General features: G+C 53.6%; 1 protein-coding gene across 1 annotated transcript in view; it reads right to left on the bottom strand.

Moving 5' to 3' along the window:
* The window catches only part of LOC712725 (aspartate-rich protein 1), a 68,046-nt gene extending 57,076 nt beyond the window's left edge, over positions 1-10,970 (bottom strand). Inside the window, exons 1-2 of the mRNA XM_077950306.1 lie at positions 10,839-10,970; positions 10,555-10,696 (exon numbers count right to left, since the gene is read on the bottom strand). Coding sequence (XP_077806432.1) covers positions 10,555-10,571 — 17 coding nt within the window. The 5' untranslated portion in view covers positions 10,572-10,696; positions 10,839-10,970. The remainder of the gene's footprint in view (positions 1-10,554; positions 10,697-10,838) is intronic.
* Positions 10,971-11,389: the final 419 nt, after the last annotated feature.

Here is an 11,389-nt window from a genome sequence, read left to right as displayed (position 1 = left end):
GTCACCCACCATCTGAAGCCCCCGAAGGAAACGCTGTGCTTCCGGCCAAACATGGCTGTGGCTGCAGAACCCTAGGTCCCAGTGATGTCCCCAGGGCTGTCCACAAGAGGGCCGTGGCACAGCGGGGTGTCCAGCGTGGCACCTCCCTCTTCACCTGCCCCCAACCTGAGCTTCCTGTGGGTGAGGCTGCAGGGCTGGGAGGTCTGTCCTGCATTCCAGAAGGCATCAAGATAGGCCGAAAAGGTTGTGGAGGGCAGCTTCCCCACACCCAGAGAAATCCACAGCGCTAGAAATGTCTCAGCTGGCAGACTGCTCCACAGCCCCTGTTAGCAGCCCGGCCCACACAGCCCCAGCTTCCTGGAACCCAAAGGCACCCCAGGGATTCCCGCAGCCACGCCTACAGTGACAGAAAAATCCAGCTGGAAGCCTTGGGCACCTGAGCACTGGGGCCCTTCACACCCACTCCCGAGGGCTGCCTGAGACAGGAACCTTTGCCGGCCTGCTCCGCTGTGGCTTGGCACATGCCAGGAACTAGCCACACACGTCATTCCGCTAGCACACATGGATGTAAGTATACATGCACACTTGTGGGCACAGGGACACATGGGATGCACACACGGGCACACACATGCACAGGATACTCAGGTACACACAGATACCTGCATGCGGACATACCTATCATTAGACAACTGCATACACCTGAGCACAGTGCTGCATACTCGTGCACAAATGCGCACTCACATGTGACTGCAGATAGGCATCAACAGAGACAGTTGCACACACTGCTCATACACTGACAAATTCCCACTGGACACATGCACAGAATGAGACACGTGCTCACAGGCACTCATCAGCACACTCAGACTGCATGCAAGGGGCATTCACATGCACACACGCACACACGGAACATACCTGTACCTGTCAGCCCCCTCGAGTGCCTACACAGAGGTCAGAGCAGCGCCATGCTTCACACTGGCAGTGTGGGGGGGGGCTGGGTGGTACCCATGTGCGGGTGTATTTGTCTTCCCAGCTGAACCGCAGGGCTCGTCCTCACCTCTGCATGCTCAGGTGCTAGTCCTCATGCCACAGGGCTGGCGTGTTCTGCCTCATACCACAGGGTTAGTGCTCATACCTGCATGCACTGGTGCTGGCCACGCCTAGTACACAGCAGGCCTTACTAATGGCAGCCTCTCAAAGGGATGTGGCACGTACACTACCACAGACACTGGGGTGGGTGGGCACAGACAGGGACCCAGGCCTTGCCTACTCCCAAGCAGTAGAGAAAGGGAAAAAACGGCCTACCTGGTGCGATTGGCCTCTCCCACCAACCCTCCCCGGAGTTTGCTCTCTGGGGCCTGCGGCCACTTTGAAGGTACCAGACTGTGCTGAGGTGTCAGGGGGCCAACCCCAGGCTGTGGACCAAGGGCACAAGGATTTCTATTTTCTTGACTCCTTCACACCAGGGGACACCACATGGGCCTCAAGCCCCTGGGATTATAGGCGTGGGAGCAGCTTCAGGGTCCTGGGCCAATGCAGGGCTGGGGGCTGACTCTCTTCCTCCAAGGCAGCTAGCCCTGAGCAGGAGCCTGGAGACTAGCCCCCACCCTCACTTCTGCCCCAGGAAAGTTAGGATTGTGGGGTTCATGCTCGGGCGTGGCTTCAGGCTGCTGGCTTCCCACTGGATGGCCAGAGTGCCCCAAGTGCCTCTCCCCACAGTGGCACCCACCCACAGCCAGGAAGTGCTCGACGGGTACCGTGGACACCTTGGGTCCTGCCTGCCCTGCCTCCAGCTGGCCTCCTTCTGAGAAGAACACCTCTGCACTCAATCTGCCTCCAGGGTCAGAAGTGGGCACCTGACCAGGCCTGGCCAACCAGGGCGTCTGCTCCTAGCTGCAGGGACTGGTTCAGGAGACCTAAGTGAACCCAACAAGATACCATCCCAGGAGGTTTCCCCTGCTAAAGCACGAGATGAAAGCCTGGGGCTGTGGAGTGTGCAGGAAAATGAAACCTCCCTGCAGGAAAGCAGGGAAGAGAAGAGAACTGACAGAGACAGGGAAAGAGAAGAAAGACCATATGGTTTTTTGTTTGTTTGTTTTTTGGGAAGAGTCTCTCTCTGTCACCCAGGCTGGAGTGCAGTGGCACCATCTCAACTCACTGCAACTTCCATCTTTTGGGTTCAAGCGATTCTCCTGCCTCAGCCTCCCAAGTAGCTGGGATTACAGGCACCCAGCACCACGCCCAGCTAATTTTTGTATTTTTTGTAGAGATGGGGTTTCAACAAGTTGGCCAGGCTGGTCTTGAACTCCTGACCTCAGGTGATCCACCTGTCTCAGCCTCCCAAAGTGCTGGGATTATAGCTGTGAGCCCCCACGCCCAGCCAAAAGATGGGAGTTTTAAGGACATCATCTGAGCTCCAGGATCTAGCTGTGCTAGGAGCCAGGTAACCCTGGGTACAGGCCAGTCAGCAGTATGTCTCTTTATTCCTAACGCCAGTATGAGTTGCATTTCTTTCATTCTCCATCGAGAAAATCCCAACTAAAGAAACGAGCTTGACAAGTGAAAGAAAGTGGGAATGGTCAGCCCACTTGGCTGCTCAGCAAGCTCCCACCGCCAACAACACCCGCTGTAGTCCAAGGACCATGCTGGGTGCAGAAAACACCAGGGTGAGCCAGACACAGCCCACAGCCTCAGCTGGGAGGTGCTGGGGTAGGGGGTGTAGCATGGGTTGCAAAAATTCCTGTTGCAACCTACTTACTTTTTAAAAAATAAATTAGAGGGAGTTAATGACAGGTCCATCTTTGGAGTACACTTTGATGCACTTTCATGCATGACAGAGAAGTGGAGTGACAGTTACATCACACTTGGCACATCTACCACCTACACTGACCACATGTGAAAGCTGGCCATCACTTGTGTTCTAGTGAAAGGCAAAGGTGACGGATGCTCTCATCTGGGGCCTCCCAGTCTATGGAGATACCCAGGTAAATGCCCAGACATGAACATCTGGACCAAGTGTTCCCAGAGCCTGGAAAGACTTGGGCCCGGGACCGGACATCTGAATGGCAGACTAGACTAGAAGGGGCGCATTTCAAGGCCTCCGCTGCTGCCACTCTGAGGCTGGTTTCTCCCAACTGGGGTTGTGCTCCTTGACAGCCACAACCACCACTGATTCAGACACCTGGCCAAGGAGCAGGACTGGCTCGGCTGCCTCAGTATGCAGGGGTGCAGAACCCACAGCAGCCTGGTCTTCTTTGATGCCACTGGATCCAGGAATATTGGAGAAACCAGAAGGGTCCACCGCCCCACGCACCCTCACAGTGAGGGCTGGAAAGAGGGAAGGGACTCTCCCAGGTGGCTTTTCATGGCACTTCATGAGCCCTGTGGGGGGTGAAAGCCATCCTAGGGCCTTTCCCACCCTTCTTCCTCTCCTTCCTTGGGGCCCAGTGACCTCGGGCAAGTTACCTAACCTCTCCAGGCCTCGCCTTTCTCTTCTATGATTTGGGGAGGCTGCTACCCACTCATGAGGTTATCAGCGAACGGAAACACTCAGCACAGAACTCCAACGCCGCCAAGGGAGCTGCGATCATTACTGCCGAGGGCGATTTCTGCCCCTGCTTCAGTCCCGCTCAGCTTCCTGACGCCCCGCTCGGACCCCTTGGTTCCTCTTCCACGTGCGGTGCACAGCGAGGGGACTGCAGGCACTCTGGAAAGGACTGTCACTCAAGAGACAAGGGAAGCCGCCAGGCATGGTGGCTCACGCCTGTAATCCCAGCACTTTGGGAGGCCGAGGCAGGCAGATCACCTGAGGTCAGGAGTTGGAGACCAGCCTGGCCAACATAGCGAAATTTTCTCTACTAAAGATACAAAAATTAGCTGGGTGTGGTGGTGGGTACCTGTAATCCCAGCTCGTCGGGAAGTTGAGGTAGGAGAATCATTTGAACCTGGGAGGTAGAGGCTGCAGTGAGCCAAGACAGTGACATTGCACTCAAGCCTAGGCAACAAAAGCAAAAGTCTGTCTCAAAGAAAAGAAAAAGAAAAGGGAAGCACTCTGTGAGGCCGGCCCAGCCCTCCTGGCCCCACCAAGCACAGCCCAGGTTCCTCCCACAGCTCCACTGACTCAGCAGCCAGGCAGCACTGCAGTGATGAGAGGAGGATGAGCTGTGGGCACAGGAGAGCTAGGGCAGCACCTGCATCTGTGAGTCTCCGGTGGGCCAGCACAGACAGAACCACTTAGCTTTTCAGCCTCACAACCCCCTCTGAGAAGGTGCCCTATTATCCCATTTTACAGATAGGAACACTGAGCCTCAGGGAAGTGAAGGAATCCAATCAAATTAACCCAGCTTGATGATTATTGGCCCCACTAATTCTGGAACCTACAGAAATACACAGTTCATCAGCGTCCATGTCACAGAAAGGAAAAGTGAGGTGCTAAAGCAAAGCTCAGCTCATCACAGGGAAGAGAATAATGAAGAGGGAAAGAGCAAGTACCCAGGTCCCCCCAACGCCTGGCTGGAAGGGCTCCTTCTCTCTGAGACTCAAAACGCTTCCCAGAGCCTGCTGTGGGTCACAGGTCACAAGGGCTGTAGGTGTTCCTGGGGGGCCGGCCTAGGGGTAACTCCCAGCCAGAGTCCCAACCCTAGGACAGAGCTCCAGGAAACCCACCCAGTTTGATGAACTGTTTTTCTTTCTTTTTTAGAGACAGAGTCTTGATCTGTCATCCAGGCTGAAGTGGCACGATCCCTGCTCACTGCAACCTCCGCCTCCCAGGTTCAAGTGATTCTCCTACCTCAGCCTCCAGAGTAGCTGGGATTACAGGCACTCACCACCAGACCTGGCTAATTTTTGTATTTTTAGTAGAGACGGGGTTTCAACAGGTTGGCTAGGCTGGTCTCGAACTCCTGACCTCAAGTGATCTGCCCGCCTCAGCCTCCCAAAGTGCTGGGATGACAGGAGTGAGTCACGGTGCCCGGCCTCTATGGGCTTTTGAGGCAGGCAGAGCCAAGAAAGCTGGCTGGGCTCGGAGGCGGCAGTTCAGGCTCCTGTCAGCAGCAGCCCCTCCACTGTGTTCCCCTGGGCAGGACAGGAGGAAGGGACAATGTAGTTTCCTCTGCTTGGGCAGCTCAGGCCTCACAGCCACCAGAGAGCTGAAGATGAGACAAGCTCCTTTCCCAGGCAGGGGGATAAGGGAGTTACAGGAAGCTCAGAAAACAGATGTCTTGAGAGCAGCAGGCACTAGGTGGTCTGACCCAGATCCTCCCTGCTCCAGACAGTACCCATCCGGCCCCAGTACTAATCCCCTGGAGCTCGGCTCTCATCTCAGCTCCACCTCTAAGTCACTGGGGGCAGGCCACCTACTCTTTTGAGGCTTCAGTCTACTATTCTTCCAAGGGGAGACTTAGATTGGTTTCTGTTTCCTTCATAAATCACATGAAGATAAAGGATGACGGAGAGGCCGGGGGTGGTGGCTCACATCTGAAATCCCAACATTTTCGGATGCCAAGGCAGGAGGATCACCTGAGGTCAGGAGTTCCAGACCAGCCTGGAAGACATGGAAACCCTGTCTTCCACTAAAAACTACAAAAATTAGCCTGGTGTGGTGGCAGGTGCCTGCAAATGCCAGTTACTCAGGAGGCTGCGGATGGACAACAGCCTGAATCTGGGAGGCAGAGGTTGCAGTGAGCGCAGTGAGCAGAGATCGTGCCACTGCACTACAGCCTGGGCGACAGAGTGAGGCTCTGTTTCAAAAAATAAAAAAATAATAAAACTTAAAAAAAAGGAAGGCTTGGATGCTGGGGGCTGTCTGAAGGCGCTTCTCACTAAAGGAGCTCACAGAGCCAACTCTTCGCCCACACCTATGCAGCTGGGTCACTCCAGCCCTCCCCTACTAAGGTAGGGCACCTGGCACCTCACAGGACAGGCCACAAGGCGGGCATTCACGCTCTATGCGGGCAAGCTTGGGTGGTGCGAGGATGAAAGGGATCATCTTTCTTGGGCTTATATCTAGGATGACACAGCCATGTTGCCCTCTGGCAAAAGGGGTCGAGGGAAGGGGGAAATCCTCCTTGTTGGAACAGATAAGCAACCACCACCTGGTGTCAGAGCACACGGATTCCAGCCCCAGTTCTGACATTAAGTGTAGCTGCGGGGAAACTGCTTAAACTTCCTCCACTTCAGGTTTTTCATCTGTGAAGAGTAACTTCAGACAGGGCGCGGTGGCTCATGCCTGTAATCCCAGCACTCTGGGAGACTGAGGCAGGCGGATCACGAGGTCGGGAGTTCAAAACCTGCCTGACCAACATGGCGAAATCCCGTCTCTACTAAAAATACAAAACTTAACTGGACATGGTGGTGGGCACCTCTAATCCCAGCTACTTGGGAGGCTGACGCTGAAGAATTGCTTGAACCCAGGAGGTGGAGGTTGCAGTGAGCCGAGATCACACTATTGCACTGTCTAGCCTGGGCGACAAGAGCAAAACTCTGTCTCAAAAAAATAAAAATAAAAAAACCAGGCACGGTGGCTCACGCCTGTAATCCCAGCATTTTGGGAAGCTGAGGCGGGTAGATTGCCTGAGGTCAGGAGTTCGAGACCAGCCTGGCTAACATGGTACAACCCGGTCTCTACTAAAAATGCAAAAATTAGCCAGGCATGGTGGTGGGCGCCTGTAATCCCAGCTACTCAGGAGGCTGAGGCAGATGCAGGAGAATCACTTCAACCCAGAAGGCAGAGGTTGCAGTGAGCTGAGATTGCACCACTTCACTCCAGCTTGGGCAATAGAGCAAGACTCGGTCTCCAAAAAAAAGTGTCATACTTTTTATTTCTTTTCATGCTTACCATACCATGGTCTCCCTCCTGGCGAGTAACTGAAGCCTCAAAGAGGTTAAGAGACTTGTCCAAGGTCACAGAGTTGGAAGCTGACAGCGGAATTCAAAACCAGAGCTTCCCTTTGAGCCCTTCTGCCATTCCTTCAGGGAAGGCTCACAGCAGAGCAGGCAATAAATGAGGGCTGCGGTAGATGGAAAATACTGCCAGGCTGGGCTCAAGCAAACCCCCAGATTTTTCCCAGGCCCCCTCCCAACGCCCTGCTCAGGAGCACCCCCACCTGGGCCACAAGGAGCAAACCCTGAGATTCCTCCTCGAGGCTAGCAAGTGAGGCAGGGGGCTGATGCCTTAGGCAGATAAACAGTGACTCAGGTGGAAGCAGGAGGCAGGGATGGGGAGAGGCGGACAGTTCACTCAGCTCAAACACAGCATGTTCAGGGTTCACTATCCTGATTTTCCCTGGATAAAGATAGGGGTCTTGTTGGGGTTCATCCCAGCCCCAGGCCCAGAGAAATTCTGCTCGAGACCCAGCCTCGTGGTTATCTCCATCAGCAACACTTGTCCCGGACCCCTTGAAGGGAGCCGGGCTGAGCTGGAATGAGATAATAAACTGGGACAGAAAAGGCCTTTTCCATTCAAGTTCCCCTTTCTCTCCTCATTGCAGGCCTCACCCTCAGCAGGGCTCTGCACAGTAAGATGCCTCCTGGATTACATGACAGCGGATAGGGATCTGGGGATAGATCCTGTCATTTGGGGACACCCAAGCCTCACCTGTGGCCAGGGGATCAGTGGGCAAAAGTGTAGCTCCTGCTAAAAGAATAAACTGCTGGCTAGGCGTGGAAGCTCACGCCTGTAATCCCAGCACTTTGGGAGGCCAACGCAGGCAATTACTTGAAGTCAGGAGTTCAAGACCAGCTTGGCCAATATGGCAAAACCACGTCTCTACTAAAAATATACAAATTAAACAGGGGTGGTGGTGGGCGCCTGTAATCCCAGCTACTTGGGAGGCTGAGGTGGGAGAATTGCTTGAACTCAGGAGGCAGAGGTTGTGGTGAGCCAAGATCGCGCCATTGCATTCCAGCCTGTGAGACTCCATGGCTAAATAAAATAAAATAAAATAAAATAAAATAAAATAAAAAGTGAAATAGTTTCCACCTGGCTCTCTTTCTGGGCATGCTTGTCCCTTAGCTCAGCCACCACGCTGGGAGGAAGCCCAATCTAGCAGGTGGAGACAGCATATAGAGACGCCCATGTGCAGAGGAACGGACTCAAAGCCAACAGCCAGCAACGAACACCAGATGTGTGACAACTTAGCCTTCAGATGACTTCAGCCCCCAGACTTTGAACCACTCCAGACAATGCTGAGTGGAGAAGCGTTATTCCCACTGAACCCTGCCCACGTTGCAGATTCATGGGCAAAATCAATGTCACCATTGTTTTAAGCCGTAGGTTTTTGGTGGTTTATTAAGCAGCATTAGATAACCAGAACACTAGCAGGGCCAGAATTTGAACCAAGCAAGCTGGCTCCAGAGCCTGAGCTCCTGCCACTCTGCAATGGTCCCTGCTGTATGACAGACAGTACAGAGGAGGAATTTCAATCTTAGCTCTGGAGTCAGACCTCTCTTCATTCATCAATGCATTCATTCATCAAATGTTTATTGTATCCCTACTGTGTTCCAAGCTGTTTGCTAGTCCTAAGAATATTTTAGTGAGCAAGACAGACAGATCCCTGCTCTAGGTGGGGAAGAAGCGGTTAGGAAGTAGAGGGTAACAGAGGACTACCTTTATGTGGGGTATTCACAATTGAGTGACCTGATCCAAATGGGACCAGATGACTAGGGAATGCTATGTAGAGGGGGTGATGTGGGATGGCCTTTCTGAGAGGGAGAATGCCAAGATGACATGGACACGGCTTTGTGAAGAGTGGAGGGAACAGCAGAGGAACAGGTTTGGGTTCAGAATCTGGCTCCTTCACTTATTAGCTGTGTGACCTTGTAGAAGTAACCCACTCTCTCTGAGCCTATAGGTCCTCATAAAATGTGAAAACTTCCTCATAAAATGGTGATGCTTTATTTTTATTTATTTATTTTTTTTTTTGAGAGGGAGTCTCTCTCTGTCACCCAGGCTGGAGTGCAACGCGATTTTCTCGGCTCACCGCAACCTCTGCTTTCTGGGTTCAAGCGATTCTCCTGCCTCAGCCTCCCGAGTAGCTGGGATTACAAGTGCACGTGACCATGCTCGACTAATTTTTAGTATTTTTAATAGAGATGAGGTTTCACCATGTTGGCCAGGCTGGTCTCGAACTCCTGACCTCACGTGATTTGCCCACCTCAGTCTCCCAAAATGCTGCGATTACAGGCATGAGCCACTGTGTCTGGCCAGGGATGCTTTTCGAACCCATGTGATCGGACTACTATCCCCTGAAATGGGATTGTTCTGAGGAGCCAATGAGCTGATTACATGTACAAGTGTGTAGTCCAGGGCCTGGTGCGGGAAGAGTTCCATAAATACCAATGATTATGATGAGATTAATTATCCTAAGGCCGAGGTCCCCCAGTGGATGCACAGAGCCCCAGAGATCACTCTGCTCCCCATCAGAAACTGCCATCCAAGGCTACTGGGAAGAGAATAAGAACAGCTAAGTAAGGGAGACTTCTCACAGCTGCACTGGTGCCCAAGCCACTGAGGGCGGGTCAGGTGGAGGCAGGCACGAAAACACACTTCTCTGCAGCATGGTGACACACACGCCACTTCTGCCCACCCCCTGCAGCCATCCCTGACTCATCTCCTCAACCCCGAGCTTGAGCCCATCACCCTCAGCTCAGACTCGGGGGGATGGGGCTGGAGGCTGGATATGCCGTCCCTCTTCAGGCCCTGCCCAGAAGGCAGTGGGCACCCACACAGCCAGATGGGGAGAAGCAACTTCCTCAGGCAGAGGAAGGAACAGGGTAAGGAAGCCTGGAGAGACGGCAGAACAGGGCATGGCAGAAGACACAAAAGAACCTCAGTGGAGGCAGGAAAAAGTATCACCTGCCATCCAGATGGGCACACTCTCAAGAACCCTGAAGAGCACTCAGTAGGTGGCTGGCACACATATCCAGAGAAAAGTACCTATGAACAAGCTAGAGCACCCAACAGTGCACACACACAGACGTGCTCAGGAGAACCACACGTAGCCACCCAGAGACATCCAGACACAGCAATCCAACAAGAAGCCACCCGGGGCCATGCACGCATGCCACACACAGATGTGTACACATGCACAGGCACACCTCAACATTCCCAGCTGCCTGTCACTCCCCGTCTCTCCTCTTGCTCTTGCTCACCGCCAGCCATCTGATCAGCAGGGCCCTGATTGTGCCAAGGTCCTCCCAGGTGCCCACTCCTGCTCCCATCTGCTGATCCAGGCCTGGGAGAGGCCAGCCAGCAGCCCCAGCATGGTCCAAGGAGGAGACCAGTAATCATGGATCTGAACCAGGGAAACGAGTGGAAACAAGCTGGCCTTGAGAGCAAGCCACAAGTCCAGAACCAGAGTGTGGGCAGGGCCAGGGGCTCAGCACAACCTTGTCTAGGGCCAATTCCCCCAAAGCAGAATCCTTGCCTTGGCATCACACCTGCCTTGGGTGACCCTGTGTCTGCTTCGGATTGTGAGCAGGTGGACAGGAATGCCCTTATAACCATCTGGAAGCCCTGAAAAATTGCAACAAATAGAGAAGCAAAAACACAAAACATACCCAGAAAAGTGCAGCATGTCAGGGTGAGATCAGCCAAGAGGCAGAACTTCCTACTGGACAGGCACCAAAGCACTGAAAGAGACTGTAGTGAACCGAGATCACATCACTGCATTCCAGCACAGGCGACAGAGTGAGACCCCGTCTAAAAAAAAGAAAAAAAAATACCGTGTTAACAATTAAAACACCCAGCTAAGGAAACCAAGGCTCAGAGAAGTCAAGTAATTTGCCCGAGGTCATGCAGTGTTAGACACCTCAGTGTGCTGTTCAAGCCCTCCTGGCCCCACCTCTCACGCCAACCATTTCTGCAATGACCAGATCCCTGCAGGCTCCAACCAGCCTCTTACCGGTACAACGGGAGAGTGCTTCATGGCAGGCCATCCTGGGCCTTCTTGGAAGCTGCAGTGTGGAGAGCACACAGGAAACCACTAAAGCCCCACCCATGTGCAATCTGGAAGTACACATGGGAGTCAAAGTCCACGGAGCCAGACTTGTTGGCGGGGACCAGGCTAACGGATAAACGCTTTTCTGTTTCTCTCCCCAACAGAGCAGTTATCAATCTCTAAGGCTCCTCGAGAGACCGCCCAGGAGAGTGGTGGGAATAATCACATAGTTGCTTTCCCTTCCTCTCCTTCAAACCCCGTCCTGGCCCTTGTTTCCTGAGATCACTTCCTAAATAAGCCACGGCCTGCAAGCCTTTCTCTCAGGCTCCCATGGAGAGGAACGCAGGTGGAGGCAGACCAGCAGGTGCTGGAGCTGGGACTCACACCCAGGTCTGAGTGACGGCAGAGCCTACATGCTTAACCACTATGCGACCCTGCCACCACCCCCAACCATG

The sequence above is a fragment of the Macaca mulatta genome, chromosome 10 (genome assembly GCF_049350105.2).
Source record: "Macaca mulatta isolate MMU2019108-1 chromosome 10, T2T-MMU8v2.0, whole genome shotgun sequence".
NCBI classification, from domain to species: domain Eukaryota; kingdom Metazoa; phylum Chordata; class Mammalia; order Primates; family Cercopithecidae; genus Macaca; species Macaca mulatta.
The sequence above is the reverse complement of the archived record's forward strand: the minus strand, read 5'-3'. Positions and strand labels throughout refer to the sequence as shown.